Source organism: Anoplopoma fimbria, chromosome 10, assembly GCF_027596085.1.
Source record: "Anoplopoma fimbria isolate UVic2021 breed Golden Eagle Sablefish chromosome 10, Afim_UVic_2022, whole genome shotgun sequence".
Classification (NCBI taxonomy): domain Eukaryota; kingdom Metazoa; phylum Chordata; class Actinopteri; order Perciformes; family Anoplopomatidae; genus Anoplopoma; species Anoplopoma fimbria.
This window is the reverse complement of record NC_072458.1, coordinates 23,012,436-23,030,677: the sequence shown is the minus strand read 5'-3', so window position 1 is coordinate 23,030,677 and position 18,242 is coordinate 23,012,436. Positions and strand designations below refer to the sequence as shown.

Below are 18,242 nucleotides of genomic sequence, written 5' to 3'. Positions count from 1 at the left end.
GAAATACTCTCCAGTTCTGATTGAACTGATGCTTATGCAGCACCTACGCAAACCTCTTCAGGAGCCATTGCAGTTTTAACAAACAAGTAGCCCATCCATGTCGTCTCAAACACACCTAGGCCACGCCCCCTAGCTGCCAGTAGCACCATATATAGCGGTACAAATAGATTATTAAAAGCAAAGGGCGATGTCAGTCTATCATACAACGGTGGTGTGAAAAAGTTCGGAAACCACTGTAGTAGTGATCAAGAATCTTGAATCTCAAGCTCAAACCTAAAACGTCTTAACAGAAGCCACTGAAAGGTCCTGAGAAGATTAAAAGAAAATACATGTATGTGCACAACTTTTGATATTATTTTAATACGGTACCTTCCAGCCAACCGGTCTTGGAGTTCATCCCGTTGTTGACTGCTGAGGCTGTTGGCGCGCTGCTCCATTAGCCAGCCCAACTCCACCTCCAACACCTTACTGCCGTTGTTGTTTGATAGGGCTCCTTCCTGACAGCGCTGGAGGATATTAGGGGGAGTGTTTTTGGGAGAGCACATAAGTGGCCCCTGTCCTCCGTTCACTCCATTGTTGTGAAAAAGTTGCGCCAGCTCCAGGCCGCCGCTCTGCAGCCGGCTGTCATTGAACCAGCGGGCGAGTTCGGCGCGTCCCGTCCGACCCTCCAGCTGGCTGAACTCCTCAGGGGAAGGCCACCGCGTTTGAGCAAAATCGTCCTTGAGGAGCGCCAGGGATCGGCCGTCTGGAGGCACTGAGCAGGAATTTGGGCTGGGGATGGAGGGGGCGATGATGGGAAGGCTGGAAGATGGTGGAAGAGGGCTTTTAAGATGGCCCACACCAGTGCTTGGTTTGTGAATCCCATTCAGCTGTAGAGTTTGGTGTTGCTGTTGCTGCTGATGTAGTCGTTTCTTATTGATGGCCGCGATGCTGCCGCCGCCCATCCTCTTAGTGCCCATGGAGTTGAGGAGGGCTTGTTCCAGGTTGTCGCGTAGCGCGCGGCGCTCAACGAACCAGCTGTCGATTTCCTGGTGAGACAGTCGGGTGCTGCCCGCAAGATTGTCCACATCGCTGAGCGTTGGAAAGCTGTTCCTCAAGAAGTTCTCCTCCAAGATCTTTAGCTGTTCCGCCGTCTTTCCCTTCATCCTCTCCAGCAAGGGGAACTGAGTCATCACCGAGGACTTTTGATTAAAGTGTGGTTTCAGCGCTGCTAGCGGCCCATCAAAATGTTGGACCCCATTGTTGTGACCGAGGGAGGTTTGATCGTGGGACCATCTGCCATCTGTGCGAGATATCCCGTTGGCCTCTGCCAGAGGAGTTAGTACCTTATCTCCTCTGGGGTAGTAGGATTTCACCTCCCCTCCTTGCTGTTCTTTTAGTTTCCTGCTATCCAAAGGGAACCCTGGAATCTGGGTCGGGGCTTTACCCGGAGCGCGAATGGACTGAATAATAGTTGGCCTCCTTATTTGTGGGGCAACAGGTGGAGGGGAGTTTGGCAGCTTCAGATCAGATGCTGGCATAGCGTGGGTGTTCAGGTGCTTCTCTTTGGAAGTGATGGACGAATTAAGAGGAAAAAGTAATGAGTTGTTAAATGGCGGGGCAAAGATAGGCGGGGGAACTATCAGTGGCCTGGTTAAAGACTGTGGAAAGACTAAGGATGGCATCGACACCACCGGCTTTGTTTTGGGGCTTCCTAACGTCGAGAGAATCTTCCCTTTGGACAACAAAGACGGCGATGGCGACAATGATGGCGGCGGCATTAAAGGCACAGCAGCGGATAGCCTCTTCATCTCCGTGGTGACAAGAGGAACTGCTACAGGTCTCTTCATCTCCATGGGAACAGGAGGCGGAGCCATTGGGAGGCGGTCTTTTGGGGGAGGCGGGGGTGGAGGAGCCATGAGGCCCCTGTCTTTAGCGTCACCAGAATGGGGGGCGACCGCCATGATGGGCCGCTTGGACTCCGGGCCGAACACCGTCGTCAGGTACGTCGGCAGGGTTCGTTTAAGGGAATGGTTGGAGCCAAGTGCAACTCCAGCGGGGGAGTTTATGGTGGCGACTACATTGAACCCGTTGGACGCTGTTGTTCGTATATGACTTGCATGCCCAACCGTTGTGTGGACGAATGTCTGCTGGGAGGATTTGGCAGACGGCTGAAAGACGGGGTTTGTAGGCAGGACGGTGAACGTGTGATGTGCAGGAGGGATAGAACCGTTGAACATCTTCTTCCTGGCTTCCTCCACCTCCTCCGGGGACCAGGTGATGCCTTGCTTAAGCCGCTGGGTGGTGAACCAGACCTTGATCTGGTCCTCCGGGTGCTTGGAGGCAGCCGTGAGCCACGACAGCTCAGCATGCGTTGGGTAAGGAAACTTGTTAAAGGAGGTTATCAACGTCAAGTTGTCATCTAAAGAAGGGTTGTATTTGGTGGTGTTCAAGGGAACAGCTATTTTTGGTACAGAGTTGAAGTTGGGCGGGCGCTGGAGCATGGGGGCGACGTGGGAGAGCCCTTGGAGGATGGTGGGTTCGGGGATGATGACGGTTCCGTTGATGTTCACCGCTGTGATTTGATTCTTCTGGATCAGTCCGTCCCGCTGGCTTTTCAATTCGCTCCCTTGATAGAGCGTCTGGATATTTTCGGGGCTTTTCACTGTGGTTGATACGCAAGCTGGAAACACGGAGCTGCTGTTGCCTTCACCCTGTCCATTTGTCACTTCGCATTCAACTGAATTGTCCTTGCCTTCGATTGTCTGCTCTAAGATAGTCTGATTGTTCCTTTTTATCCTCTTGAACTTGAAGTTTATCTCGCCCGGGTGCTGGCTCTCGTTGTGCTCTGTGAGCAAGTCGAACTTCTTGGTGTTGAAGTTGCAGACGGCGCAGAGGTACATGGGATTGAGAATGACGTTCGGGTGGCTGGAGTCCACGTGCTCTTTAAAGTCATTCAGGCTCTGCGTTGAAAACGGGCAGTATTTGCACTCGTAGCCTCTGGGCTGCCTCTTCTGTGCCGCCGGGTCAGAGTCAACCTCTTCCCTGTCCTTCTGCTCCGTGGCCTCCTCATCTTCAATGACAGAAGGTTGATCTTTCCCACCCAACTGCTCCTCTTGTTGTAATGGCTCAGGATTCTGGTTTTCCACTGATTCTGGAAACATCTGCTGGTCTGGATTCTCTGAATTCTCCTGCTGGGTGTCTGGATTCTTTCCTGCAGATTCTGATTGTTCTTTTTCTACGCTGTCCGCCAGTATTTCCGTGTCCATTACCTCCTCTGGGTCATCTTGCTCTTCAGGCAGGTCGCTCATGACCCGGACCATGCAAGGAGTGGAGGACTTTCTACGTCTGGACATGATGGTTGCTGCTGGTGGTGGTGGTGATAAAGGTGGTGCTGGTGTTGCTGATTGCGTTGAAGATACTGTGTTTTTTGGCTGCTGCTGCTGGTGGTGCTGGCTGAGGACGTCAGGGTGTCGGTTTCTGAAAGAGACTTACTGGGGTGGATTGGAGCTGATGGTTGTGAATACTGGTAGGTGGGCGGAGTCGGAGTCTCCAGCCTGCGAGAGGGAGGGCGATAACCGGCTGACGGCGCCGGCCCAGGACCGGTTGTGCGGTGGCGTCTCCCGCTCACTGGCAGTGTCAGCTACCGACCGGGGCGTCATGGGAGGGCATCACAGACAGCAGCGACTCTCAAGCTGAGCAAAGACACAGAGAGAGAAAGAGAGAAAATTACATGTTAATATTGTTTGTGTTCAGTGAGCTGCGCTGAAGCCACTTGGGGAGAGACTAAAAGCAGAGAAAAATACATGTTAGAGAAACATAGAGAGAAGTCATGTTGATATTTGTTTTATCTGTGAAGTGATGCGCTGCATTCACCCAGAATAAGACAAAGAAACGGGAAATATGCATGATAGGAAATGACAGAAGGGTAAAAAATAGACAATATTCACTATTGTAAACAGGCAAACTACGCTTTTGGTTCTATTTATTTAAAAGATGTGAGATCAACACAAGATCAAGGATAAAACACAGAAACATCAACACATTTTTTATTCCTACTTGGGTCACTTGTACTGAAAATATATGCAGTCTTGTACTATTATGCGCTTTGGATCAAATGCTCCTACAAAGACGGCAAGTTGGTTATGAAGCAGTGAACTTAAAACCCCTGAAAATTTAAATTATGACACTGTTTCCTATAAAAACACTTTATGTGTTACTGGTAACTATTTCCATGTCTAAAATTCATTATGAACGTCAGACAAAGCACAGAAATACGCTTCAAACGTTTAACCCATGGTAGACGCAGTATACGTCTCTGGTGTCGACCTGTCAATCAGTGTGTAGCCCCGCCCTAAAGCATCCCCTGCTTTATGGTCTGTTTGACTCTAAATGGAGCATCATTTACTAAATGAACATCATGCTGTATTGAAGAAGACTTGAAACTAGAGATTGAGACCATAAACTCATGTTTACAATGTTTACTGAGGGAATAAATCAAGAGAGAAGTAGAGTCATTTTCTCATAGACTTCTATACAACCAGAGGAGTCGCCCCCTGGTGGACAGGAGAGAGAATGCAGCTTTAAGACACTAGAACTAGAGGTTGCCGCCTTGACAGCACATATGAGATATTGATTATCTATAATAACACATATAAACCCTCTGGGGCTGTACTGGTTGTTACACAACTCCACATCAAAGATGGGCTGTTCCAATCTTAAAAAGCATTGTGACGTTTTTCTTTCTCTAAAGTCCAGGCCAGGTTTTCTGTGTCGGCATTCGTCCTTCACATCACAGGATTTTCATCAGGGTCCAGCTTAATCAGACGCTGGAAGACAACAGCGTTTTTGCTGACAAAGCCAGAGCCAGAGGTAAAAAAAAAGAAGCTGGTCTGAATGACAACTCGGAGTGAGACGTCGCGCACAAAAAAGTGCCACTTAATCAGGACACGCTGTTCCAGGCCAATCACATGTGGACGCAATAAACTGAAGAGTCCACTGAAACTACAAAAGACAAAAAAAAAGTCTCCAAACCCTATTAAAAAGACATTAAGCGTCTTTCATAGATTCGGGCAAAGACAACTTCACAGGATAATTACCCTGTAATCATGTAATAAGAGAGACTCAGCGATGAGATCTCCTGACAGCTATCATCCACACAATGGAAGAGAGAGAGCGAGGTTAACAACACAAGGAGAGGCAGAAGAGAGAGAGAGAGAAAGGGGGGATAACAGGTATAAATAAATATGGGAAGAGAGGGAGGAAATGGTGATAATAAAAGAAGGACAAATGCAGGTACAAAAGGAAAATATACAAAAAGAGAATCAGAGATAAAGAGGGAGAATGTAAAAACTTCTGAGCCGATGAAAGAGAACGGGCACAAAGCAGAAGACGTTTTAACTAGGCCATGGCCTGGCAGACAGAAAGAAAGAGAGAGAAGACAGAATGGAGAAAAGAACGCAGAGAAACATAAAGAGGGACGAAGAGAAAGGGACAACAGAGTGTTTAAAGAGGAAGAAGATAGAAAGAGAGCGTAAAGGGGAGGAAGAATCAAAAGCATTTACATTCGACAGACACAGAAATATCACAAAAATAATACGATAAAATGAAGTTTTTGGTGCATTTTATATCTGCAGTCTTTGAAAAGGTGTCTCAATCATTTTTGGGGGAGGGGAAGAAATAAAAACACATTTGCCAGAAAAAATGAGAGCTTTTCAACACTTAATTAGTATTGGGCAAGCTGTTATTTGTCCCCAGTGTCACTTAATGTTGGACATATTTCATGCTCTCACAGCCTTGATCAGCTCCGCGCCGCCCGCACAGGAGACGTGTTTTTATAGTTTCACAGTATCCAGAGTCCTGTTTGAATTGTTGCGCTGTGCAATGAGACTGAACTAATCCTATGTTATTATAAATCTAATGCATTTACATCGCTGTTTACGGCGTCCTTCAACTAATGAGATTTCCCCAGCAGGTAACGCGATAGACGAGAGCGAAGAAAAAGAATGATTGTTCAAGTCATTTATAGTGGGATTATTGAGCCTCGATACTTATTTAGAATCGACCCAAACCTGATCCAGGAGGGACCCGAAGACAATTAAAACCCAAATATAGAGAGACACCAACACCATTATTTTTCTTTCATTTCACAGCTCACACTCTCCTCGCTCCCAAAAATCCTGCAGCAATGCAACACGACCTGATTTTTTCTCTGCATATGATTTTGGTTTTGACCCAGATCAGGTCCAAGTTCAGGTCGTTACCAGGAAACAAGAAGACCTGCAAAGACCTCCAGACCGGAGCATCGAGCACTGGAAACGGTCAAGTCCGGAAAGCTGGGATCAAGTATTTGGCCGCTTTCTTAAGCTTGCTTCGGTTTGTTGCTTCCTCATCTGAATAAGAAAACTTTTCTAATTTATGACTTTATTTTATTCAGAGAAAGTTCTTTATTTAAAGGAGAAGTCCAGCGGTTTAGTTGCACCTTCACAAGTGACAGATTTACCGAAGAAAACGTCAAACAGACATTTTGGTACTTTTATTCCTTAGATTAGGTCCCTGAATCCTACATTTCCCATAATGCAACGCAATATCATCAACACCAGACTTTCTGATACACTAATTTAACCCGATGACATCACTTTAACATCATCAGGGTCAAAACTCAAAATATTGACCTTTGTGTAAGAAGCTTCACTTTAACACTGAACTGCTATACTTTGGTGAATGGGAAAAAGGGTTTATGTTTGACAAAGTAAAATACATAAACAGATTATTGTTTTGGTACTAAACTCTTAGAACAGATATTGTTTTTTCTATTTTACCCTTCAGTAAAAGCCGAAATGCCAAACATTTGCCTAAAGGACGAGGATGTCTTACTTTTCTTGGTTTTGTATTTTATATCGTTGGGTTAGTGAGACTAAAAGAAAGCAATTTAAAGAGTTTAAAGCAATTTAACATGTTTTCCTCCAGAACACCAAACTGATCTGTATTTGTTTGGTACTTTATGCCCCAAAAATACTAGCCAATAAGGGTAACACCTCCCTTCAAGATATGAGAAACTGATATTAACTGTGTGTTTTTTATTCATTCCTCCATAGATGGTACAAACCCTGGTCTTACACACCGTCTCTGGAGGTCACCCTGAACTCATAGAACCTGAGTGACACTCAAAGTCGTAATGGTAAAAGAGATTGAGACAGATTCTGAATAAGTTGAGGAGGCGCATTCAAGCTAAAACTGGTGTTAAGTTGCTTCTTAAAGGACTCAATTGGGTCTTTTATTTGTAGATAATAAAATAATCACTGCTTGGAGGCTAAATTCTGACTAAATCTTAACAAATAATGTGAATTCCCCTTAATGTTTTCTCTTCTTCTGTACATCGGTGTGCTTAAAAATACTTTGCCAGAGACCAAGCTGCTGCCAGAGGTGAAGTGGGAAAAGAGAGATGAAACGAGAGGAGAAGAAAGAAAAGAGTGTAGGAGGAGGAGAGGAGATCAGATCAGAGGGGCCACGTATAGGAAGAGTCGGAGGGAGACGAGTGTGTAGGAGACGAAGAAGAAGAGAAGAAAAGGAGCTCAAATCGACGGTAAAGGCTGAGAGAGTGTAGGAGGTAAAAAACTGAAAAGGAGCCCAACGGAGAGAGAGATGGACGGAAGAAAACTGAAAAAAGAGCCTCTAAAACAGAGCGGACGATGGAAAAGAAGACGTGCAGAAGCAGACGGAGCTGCAGGCCGAAGCATTTTCACGGTCGAGGAAGGAAAAGAAAGGAAGAAACACAACACTGTCATGTTTTGCTGCATCACTGGATCGGCCTCCAGGACTCCGGGCCAACTCCTGACGAGAGGGGGGGGTCATATGCCGCTTGGCTGCGTCCCATTTTTGTTTTTGTCAGGCTCAGCTCGCCTCCACGCATCCTTGTAATTACTTGTACAGTATTAGTTCAGAGCACGGCAGCGCTCCGTAATAATGGGGAAAAAATAACAAATCTGCAGCCGTGACAACAGCTGATTTGTAAAGAATTTGATTTGGAAGAAATAACATTTCTTCATAGGATTAAGGCCGTTGCAAATGACAAGGAGTAGGAAATGTAAACCATCATTTGGTGTTTCATTATCACCTCTTTACTTTAAGTTTCATTTGTTTTTCTTTTTACAAAATGTGACAAAACACTGGCAACGAGGAAAATCTTGGTGTAGATAATAATGAGGATAAATATAAAACTAAATTTAAATCTTACCCTCCAAACTAAAAAAGAATCTGGTTTGAATTGACATCAAACACTATTACTAAGCTTGTTTAGGAGATATTTAGTGAACCATAGAGTGAACCATAGCGTGCATCTTTGCAACACTGAATACAAATGCTATTGACTGTTTAAGCCCATAAAGAATTCATAAACAGTTACTGGTTGGTTTGGGATACACTCCAACAAATTGCTTCCAAATTTAAACCATTGACTGGACTGAAAAACAAATAAAATCACACAACTAAACAATGTTAAACCTAAATAAAACATTTCAAAGGATCTCTTGAAAACAAACATTCATCCCTTTTTCTTCTTCTTCTTCTAATGATATGGTTTTTCAAGGCCAGCAGCGATAATTATAGACATATTTGACATTCAGGATCTTTTCCCACTCTATTAAAAATCCTCCCAAAACCAAATTCAGATCAGGATGTGACACCAAAACTCCCCAGTGAAAGTGACACCAGAGTAACTGGAGTGGATCGTCCCGGGGTGAGGCAGAGTTCACTGCAGCGTTCACAGACACATATAGACATATCAGACTTTCTCCTCCATCAAGGGCAAAGAAAACCATCAGTCTTACAACAAAAAACTGAAAAACTGGCGTCCATCCATCTATCTGACTGCACTGAAGACAATTCAGTCTGCATGTCGAAGGCGACCAAGGGCAAGCCGGAGACAAAAGGGTGTTCGAGGAAGCCATAAAAACAACTCGGAGCCGAAAAAGAAGGTAATGAGGAGATATCCTGGGGAATGAAATGACAAATTAGGAGGACGAAGGGAAGATCTGAAGGCGCCAAGTGTGCTAATAGGAGGGGTTAAAGACGTTTTTTACTGGAACAAGGGCAAACTGGAGGGGACGAAAGACGATGAACATTTCAGCACAGAAAAGAATCCGCTGAAAACAAACTCCCCTGATCTCATGGTCACCAGGGGATCTGAAGTAGGGTGGCTCATAACTCATCCTGCAACCAAACGCTCACAGAGCTGACCCCAAAAATACCACTTCAAGAAACATACATATCCAATAACATTGCTCCTTTTTACCCATAAATCTGTAAAGTTCTCAGCATCAAAGTTTTAGAAACGTCATCTTCTGTGCGTAACAAAAGGCTGGACTACACATTAATCACCCACCAGCCTTGTATCATGAAAGGTAGTGAACTAGACCCGAAATACTATAAAAATCTATTGGTTTGCTGTTAAGGGAAACAAATTGTCTCTTTTTTGTGTCGCTCAGGATGATAATAATGCCAATGGAAAGTCAATTAATTAACTGTTGGTTTTGTTGCCTAAACCAAACTGTTGGTGGTTTTGTTGCCTAAACCAAACTGTTGGTTTTGTTTTCTACTTCAAACTGTCTGTCCCTATTTCAATTGTTTCCACGTTAAGACAAATGTTTTCATTTTAAATAAAAAAGTGACATTCCTAGCTGTAAACACTTCCTGTTCCAAGAAACATCGTGGTGAAGTATCTCATCTAATAAAATCTCGGCGCCGATATCAAAAAGGCGTCCTGGTTTTGGAGTCCCCATGACGCCCCTCCTCAGGCCCAACGTCCTCATGCAGCACGAACTGTCATCTCCATGTGTGTGTGTGTCCCTGTTTTAATATAAGTGTGTGTAGGGATGCTAAATGATTGATCAAAGGACGCCTTTGTGTAGGCACCTCGTGGTGCTAATGCATCATTAACACAGCTGGCAGTGTGACCCAGCTCTTCTGAGAGTGCCGGGCTATTTCCAGCAGCTTTCTCTTAAGCTTATAGAGATCCAAATCTCACTCGAGTTATATAAGAGTTCTGTGAACCCTACAGAAGGGTACCCTACATGAGTACTTTTACCTCAGGTTATTCTAGCTGGGATCTTTTTAGAGGAGGGGGAGAAGGCCTGGATTTCTTTTGCCGCAGTCTGTAGGAATTACTGACATGGGAGAAAAATTAAAGACAGAAACAATCTGTTAGAAAAATAATTTCCTCCTGAAAGATAATCCGTCAAAACAAGGCTCCAAGCACGTCTGGGTGATACAGAGAAAACCAGACACTACAGTTTAACAAAAGTATCATGAAATAGATGACATATTTCATCAGAAAACAACACTCAAAGAGGATGAACCTTAAATAAATACCATTTATTTGTTTTCTCTGTTGCACCCGTTTGAAAAACTTTACATTTTCAGCTGTTATACCGACCAAATCTCCAGGATAAAATGTTGGTATTGTACATTTCTGTTAACGTTTTTTTTATTATTTTTTTTCGGGCAGAGCAAGTGACTTACTCTATTGATCAGGCATTAATGAAAGTTACGTGGAATAATAACTGGTACAACAAACAAGAAAGACAGCTTATTGGTGGTGGACGGGTCAGACAAACACAGGACCTTCACCCAGCAAACTGCTATTCATGTCCCGTGTGAAACCAAACGGCAAAGTTGACTTTACGCTTGTTACGAAACTTAACGCAAGAAAGTTTGGTTTCATGGGGGTTGTTATTTTCTATGCTAGTTACCTTGTTACATTATTGTTACATTACGATGCTAGGTTATGATGCTACGTTACGATGCTACGTTACGATGTCACATTACATTGATATGTTACATTTTTAAGTTACGCTGTTACATTTCTTTGTTACGATACTTTGTTACGATACCTTGTTACGATACCTTGTTACGATACTTTTTCTGTTTCTTAAGTTTTTTATGTAAGTTTGTTACGTTAGTTTGTTACGCTAGGTTGTTACGTTACAATGTTATGTTGCGATGTAACTTAACAATGTTACTTTAGGATGTTAGGTTACGATCGTAGGTTAAGATTTTAGGTTTAATTTTCACACAAACCATGATGTTTTTGTAACCTTAACCTTAATGTAGTTCTGACTCTGACAGAAATATTTAAATATCAATAAAGCAACAATTATTAAATATGTATCTTTATTTTGTGCACATTTAGGTGTTTTTTACAATTCAAAAAGCGGTTTATACTGAGGACCCTTCTAGAAAACAAGATGGTGAATCTCAAGGTGTTTGGACTACATTTTTAAATAAAAATAATAATCAAAATATGTTTTTTAAATTTCCTAATGAGACCATAACCATTATTACCAGATAAGAAGGGAAATCAGTTCAGAAGATTTTGGTAATATCCCAAAAACTGGATTTAAGTTTTAGATTCATGCCCTGTAAATGTATTCAGTATGTAGAGACACATATCAGCAGCACTGAGCACTGAGGACCCTCTGGAGGCCCTCTGAGGACCCTGACTGGGTCCCGGCGCCCCACGTTGGGAACCACACATCAAGACCAAATGGCACTTTAAGCATTAGATAACTTGGAAGTGTGAAATGGCAGCGGAGCTAAATGACTGATGGATCTTGTGAGGCCATTCGATGTGCTCATGAGAACAAAGCTGGCTTTTCATTGGCAGAGAACCTTGAGAGGGAGTTTTTTAAGGTTTCGGGTGATTGGCTGGATAATTGGAGCGTCGCTCTCAGCCTCGAGCAGACGACGAGCGTCGGGTTATGCAGACTCTTGTACCGCCGAGCATCTCAAGGTCGAGCCTGCAGAGCTGAATATGAACGACATCAATCACTCTATTCATCCCTCCATCGTTCACCCTCTTCTCTTTTCTTCAGCGCTGACTTCTCCTCACTGGTGCTGCTCTGTATGTTCACCGTGTGGAGGAAAATACCAACGACGCTCACAGAGATAACGGAAATATAACAGAATTAAATATAATTAGAATTAGCTGATTCAGCTCTTTTAAAAGGTGATATCACTGTTTTTACAAAACCTTAAATACTTTATATTAGATGTGAAATGATATACTGATGAACAAAAAATGAATCCCCAATTATTGTCATAATCAATTCATATATTGAGTCATTTGATTGGAAATTCTCTGGGTTTTTTTGTTTAAAATATCTTAAGGTTTAGACAGTTTTTTGCCATTATCTAGACTAATAGATTAATCAACACATAACTGTTGTGTTCTAGATTCCAGAAGTGTTTTTCCATTAATTTCTGTTCTGTATGACTTGAAACTTGTTTGAGGTTAGTGATCAATAAAAAAACTGTGTTTAGTTTCATTATTGTTACATGTTGATGGAATGCAGACTTTTTTTAATTAACTGTGCACTTTTCTTTCAAATACAGACAACATCACTTTATGGTATCTTGGTTTTTGGTCGTCGGCATCTTTTTTCTTTAATTGACATTCCTGGTTTTTGTTTGTCGTCATTTCATGGAGTGTAAACAATGAAAAGGTTTAAAATTCTTAGACAAAAAACACGGACAACTCCCAGACCTGACAACTCGCCATGATAGTGACCTGTCAATCAGTGTGTAGCCCCGCCCTAAAGCATCCCCTGCTTTATGGTCTGTTTGACTCTAAATGGAGCATCATTTACTAAATGAACATCATGCTGTATTGAAGAAGACTTGAAACTAGAGATTGAGACCATAAACTCATGTTTACAATGTTTACTGAGGGAATAAATCAAGAGAGAAGTAGAGTCATTTTCTCATAGACTTCTATACAACCAGAGGAGTCGCCCCCTGATGGACAGGAGAGAGAATGCAGGTACAAGGCCCTTCAGCATTGACTTTTCTCTCTAGAAACACTGAACTTTTCTCACAACTAAGAAATTCTTCCACCTCCACAACCAGCTGCTGCCGTGGGATCAAAGCGATGACTGGATGTCTTTTATCTTCATTTTCACATTAGCGTTCTTTAGACGTTTAAGTTATTGAAAGCAGACAGTCTGGAGGAGGAGACAAAAGTCTTTTTTTAATGCGATGGTGCATCTTGTGACTAGACACTGATAATAGAAATCCTCCACACACTCTCCAGAGGGTCAGAGGTTAAACAACATCAACCGACTGAAGTGAAATCTCTGAAAAACCTGAATCATGTTTTACACACCAGAAAATCTGGACTCATTCAGACACACACACACAAGAAGAGACACACAGATATGCTGACTCACACACACACACACACACACACACACACACACACACACACACACACACACACACAGACAATCCCCGCGACCTCAAGCTGTCATGACGGACAAACACAAGACACACACACACAAACACACACCGGCTTCACATGGCCATGGTTTAGGAATGCAACACACACACATGACATTCTATCAATTCTCCCTCTGCAAACTGTCTGCCCCCCGCGACCATGAAATATGAATGAAATACAATTAGCAGCTTTAAAGAACTTCATCAAGGCCAAGGTCTCCGTCCAAACAGCCCCCCGAACCCAACACGCACACACACACACACACACACACACACACACACACACACACACACACACACACCTCAGCAAACTGTCGGACAAGAGCGTAAATAAATAAATATCATCGTCCTTGGACGGAGCGACCAATCAAACGTCTCTCAGAGAAAACGCCTCACAATGGGGGAACATTTTAACAAATATTGACTTCAGTTTTTTTGAAGAAGTAAAAACTTTTTTTTTTTTTTTTTTAACTCCACCCTTTTAAATTTTTTAGTTTTCTGTCTCGGAGCTCGCCATTTTTTTTTTTTTTTTTGCCCTCGTGACTCCCCTGCCATCCTAAAATATAATGGATGCAGTGACTCATTAAAAAGTGAAAAAGAGGAGGAGGAGGAGGAGGGTTGGGGGGGGCAAAAAATTAGGAAAGAGACAGAGAGAGATAGAGACGGAGGGAGCGGCGCTTCATTTCCATGGCGTTACCATGGCAACAGCAGCGCAGGAGAGACGGCGAGGTGCCCTTCTGCCGTCGCAGCGCCTCGCCGCCGAATATTAACCAGCCCTGTACGCTCAGGTGCTAATTAGGAGAGGAGGAGGGGGAGGAGGAGGTGAGGAGGTGAGGAGGGAGGTCAGGAGGGAGGAGAGAGAGAGAGGAGAAGAAAAAAGACAAAACAAAAGAGGCGACAACTTAGGAGGAGGAGAGCAGAGGGGAGGAAGGTGGAGAGAGGAGGTCAGGAGAAGGAAAAGTGGGAGCAAGGAAAGAGGGAACAGGTGGTGAGTGGAGGAAGAGGAGGAGAAGACAAGAGAGAGGAGGAGGAGAAGAAGGGGAAGAGGTGACGAGAGAAGGTCACAAGAGGGTACAGGGTGGAGAGGAGAGAGAGAAGGTGAGGAGAGGAGGTCAGGAGGGGGTAGATGATGGAGAAGAGGAGGGGGGATGTCAGGAGGGAGGAGAAGGTGGAGAGGAAGAGGATGAGGAGAGATGAAGAGTATGAGGAAAAATGGGAGCAAGGAGGAACAGGTGGTGAGTGGAGGAAAAGGGGGAGAATAGAAGAGAGAGGAGGAGGAGAAAATAGGGAAGAGGTGTAGAGAAGAGATCAGGAGGGGGTAGAGGAGGATGAAGGGGTGAGGAGAGGAAGAGGAGGAGGAGAGAAGAGAGAGGAGGTCAGGAGGGGGTAGAGGAGGATGATGAAGAAAAGTGGGAGCAAGGAAAGAGGGAACAAGTGGTTAGTGGAGGAAGAGGAGGAGAAAATGGGGAAAAGGTGCAAAGAGGAGATCACAAGGGGGTACAGGATGGAGAGAAGGAGGGGAAGGAGGAGGGAGGAGATGGTGAAGAGGAGGAGATAAGAGAGAGAGGAGGAGGAAGAAAAGTGGGAGCAAGAAGAGAGGAACAGGTGGTGAGTGGAGGAAGAGGAGACAAGAGAGAGGAAGAGGAGAAAAGGGGGAAGAGGTGTAGAAAGGAGGTCAGGAGGGTGTAGAGGAGGATGAAGAGGTGAGGAGGAGGGACGTCAGGAGGTAGAGGAAGATGAAGAAAAGAGAAGAGAGGGGAGGTGTAGACAGGAGAGACAACACAGAGGAGGAGAGAAGGGGTGAGGAAGATGGAGAGATGAAGTCAGGAGGCGACAGAGGATGAAGAGGAAAATTGGGAGCAAGGAAAGAGGGAACAGGTGGTGAGTGGAGGAAGAGGAGGAGAAGACAAGAGAGAGGAGGAGTAAAAGGGGAAGAGGTGCAGAGAGAAGACCAGGAGGGGGTACAGGGTGGAGAGGAGGAGGAGGGAGGAGGAGGAGGAGGAGGAGGAGGAGAAGTGAGAGCAAGGAAAGAGGAAACAGGTGGTGAGTTGAGGAAGAGGAGGAGAAAAGACAAGAGGAGATCATAAGTGGGAGGGGAGGAGGAGGGGGAGGAAGATGGAAGTGAGAGAGAGGAGGTGGAGAGAGGAGGTCATATGGAGGAAGATAGAGGGTGGAGAGGAAGATGAAGAGGGGAGGAGAGAAGATGAAGAGGAGAGAGAAGATGGAGGAGGAGAGAAGATGAAGAGGAGGAGGAGAGAAGTGGAGAGGAGGAGGATGAAGAGGAGGAGGAGGGGGAAATGGAGGAAGATGGAGGAGGGAGAGAGGAGATGAGGAGGAGGAGGAGGAAAAGTGAGTGGAGGAAAGAGCAACAGTAGGGGGAGTGGAGAAAGGGGGAAAAGGAGGAGGGGAAAGACAAAGGAGGAAAGGAGGAGGAGGAATGTGGGGAAGAGAGGGGGCAGAGGAGGAGGAGGAGGGGGGTAGAGAGGGGAGGAGGTAACAACAAAGGGGGAGGAAGAGGAAAAAGAGGGGGCAGAGGAGAAGGAGGAATTGAAGTGAAAAAAGAGGGCAGAAGATGAGGAGGTGACAAGGGAGAAGAGGAGAAGGAAAAGGGGGAAGAGTTGTAGAGAAGAGAACAGGAATGAGGAGAAGGTCGAGAGGAGGAGGAGGAAAATGTGAAAGAGGTCTAGAGAAGAGGTCAGGAGGTGGCAAGGGAGGACACATAAGGAGAGGAGGAGAGGAAAGATGTAAAGACAAAAAAGGAGCAGAGGAAGAAGACATGAAGAGGGAAGAGGAGGGGAAGGACAAGTAAGGATGGAGGAGGAGAGGAATGAGATAAAGATTAAAAAAGGAGAGCGGAAGGTCACATAAGGAAAGGAGGAGAGGAAAGGGATGTAGAGAAACGAGACATGAGGAGGAAGGAGGAGAGGAAGGAGAGGAGGGACACAAAAGGAGAGAGGAGGATAGGAAGGAGATAAAGCTACAAAAAGAAGAGAGGAACAACACATAGGGAGAACGTAGGAGAGGAAGTAGACATGAGGAGGAAGGAGGAGAGGAGAAGAGGAGAAAGATGAAAAGAAAAAAGGAGGAGAGGAGGGACACATAAGGAGGAAAAAAGTGAGGAAGTAGACATGAGGAGGAAGGAGGTGAGGATAGACACATAAGGAAAGAGGGAGGAAGAGAGGAAGGAGATAAAGATGGGAGCAGAGTGATCTGTTCTGCCCGAGAGGTCAGAGGAGGACAACGGGGGTGAAGGAGGGAGGAGACACAAAGGAGACGAGGGAGATGAAAAGAGAGAGAGAGATGGAGGAGGCGAGACAGCGGAGGTGTAGAAGGAGAGAGTCGATAAAACATGCATGAGGTAGTCGCTCTGCGTGTGTGTGTGTTGTATGTATATGTGTGTCAGCGTGTCCTCACATCACGTGTACATTTCCTAAGCGTGTGCACGTGCGTGACGTGTGCACGTGCGTGACGTCTCCATGTGCGTCTTCACGCGTGTCCTCAGATAACTCGCCGCCGTCTCCGTCCAGCCGTGAGCTGCTGTGAGGCTCAGAGAGGATGTGAGACGCAGACGCCGCTGTATATAGGTCACTGCAGCAACGGACGCCAGCAGCCGCCGCGCCGCCATCTTACTGCAGACGGGACGACGGAAAGATGCCAAACGCGTGTTAAAGCTATGCTAAGCTAAGATACGTTTTCATCAAATCTCCTCAAAGGGTCACTGTGTCCTGACAGCAGTGCATGAGGCAGCATACATCAAGACGACTGAAAACATGCTAATATTGTAGCATACCACATGCTACATGAGCGCTATGCTAGGTTACAATGGACACAATGCTAACACTTCAATTTAGCTAACACTAACAGTGGACTACATGCTAACACGTTATCATACACCAAGGTGACTGAAACTACGTGCATGCTACGTGCATGCTAATATTGTAGCATACAACATGCTATGTGATAGCAGACCAAATGCTAACAATCAAGGATTCCCTTTGTTGGGTGTCAAAATGCTAACACCTAAACAGTCGACTACATGCTAACACTTTATCATACACTAAGTTGACTGAAAACAACCTCTATGCTAATATTGTAGCATGCAACATGCTACATGATAGCCGACTGTATGCTATTATTTCAGCTTTCACATAGGCTAGCACTTGTAGCCTGTACGCTGTGTTGGGTGACAGAGAACTTCATGCTACCACATTAGCATAAGCTTTATTGATTTATGGCAGAATCCAAGCTAACATATTAGCATTTACTTCGGCATTGCTTTTGATAAGTGACGGTAGATGCTATTAATTATAACACTTTAGCGGTAGCAGACTAAACACAAATCCTTTATCGTATACTAGCATGTGGAATGATAGCAGAATGTGCTAACAATTAAGCATTGACATACTGTGAACTCTAGGCTAATACGTTCACTTGCTCCATGCCAACACTTTAGCAAACTCCAAATTACGCCAAAGACTCAACGCTAAGAATAGAGTGACAGTGGACTCAATGCTAACGCTTTAGCATAGGATATTTTGACAGATTCAAAGCTAACCCTGCTTATTACAGGCTAAGCTTAGCATTAATCACGCTAACAAATAAGCATTTGTTATATAGAGTGATGATGGTGTTGAGACAAAAACTGAAGGTATAAAATCCAGTGTATACGCAGTTATTGTTTTGTTATTAACAGGATTCCCCCCTCGGGTTAGAACAAGTGAATAAGGCCACTAAGTCTCTACAGTAACCATTACCCACAACGTATGCACTCAGCGAGCCGTAAGGCGCTTTGGATAAAAAGGTTCCACCAAATGGCACATTTTAATGACAAATCCTTTATGGGGATTTAGTGAAAAGGACTTAAAAACTTTCTAAAAACACAATGTTATTTTTGGACTGCCTTTTTCTAGGACAAACTCAGCCATAGGCAGCCTGCAGTTCATGCTGAACAGAGAGTATTCTACACAATATAAATAAAACACTGACCCAAG

The 18,242-nt window shown here is 44.5% G+C and overlaps 1 protein-coding gene across 1 annotated transcript in view; it reads right to left on the bottom strand.

The window, feature by feature from the left end:
• LOC129096836 (zinc fingers and homeoboxes protein 2-like) overlaps positions 1 to 18,242 on the bottom strand; it is a 99,128-nt gene that overhangs the window by 13,331 nt on the left and 67,555 nt on the right. The window contains exon 3 of the mRNA XM_054605514.1: positions 370 to 3,674. Coding sequence (XP_054461489.1) covers positions 370 to 3,335 — 2,966 coding nt within the window. The 5' untranslated portion in view covers positions 3,336 to 3,674. The remainder of the gene's footprint in view (positions 1 to 369; positions 3,675 to 18,242) is intronic.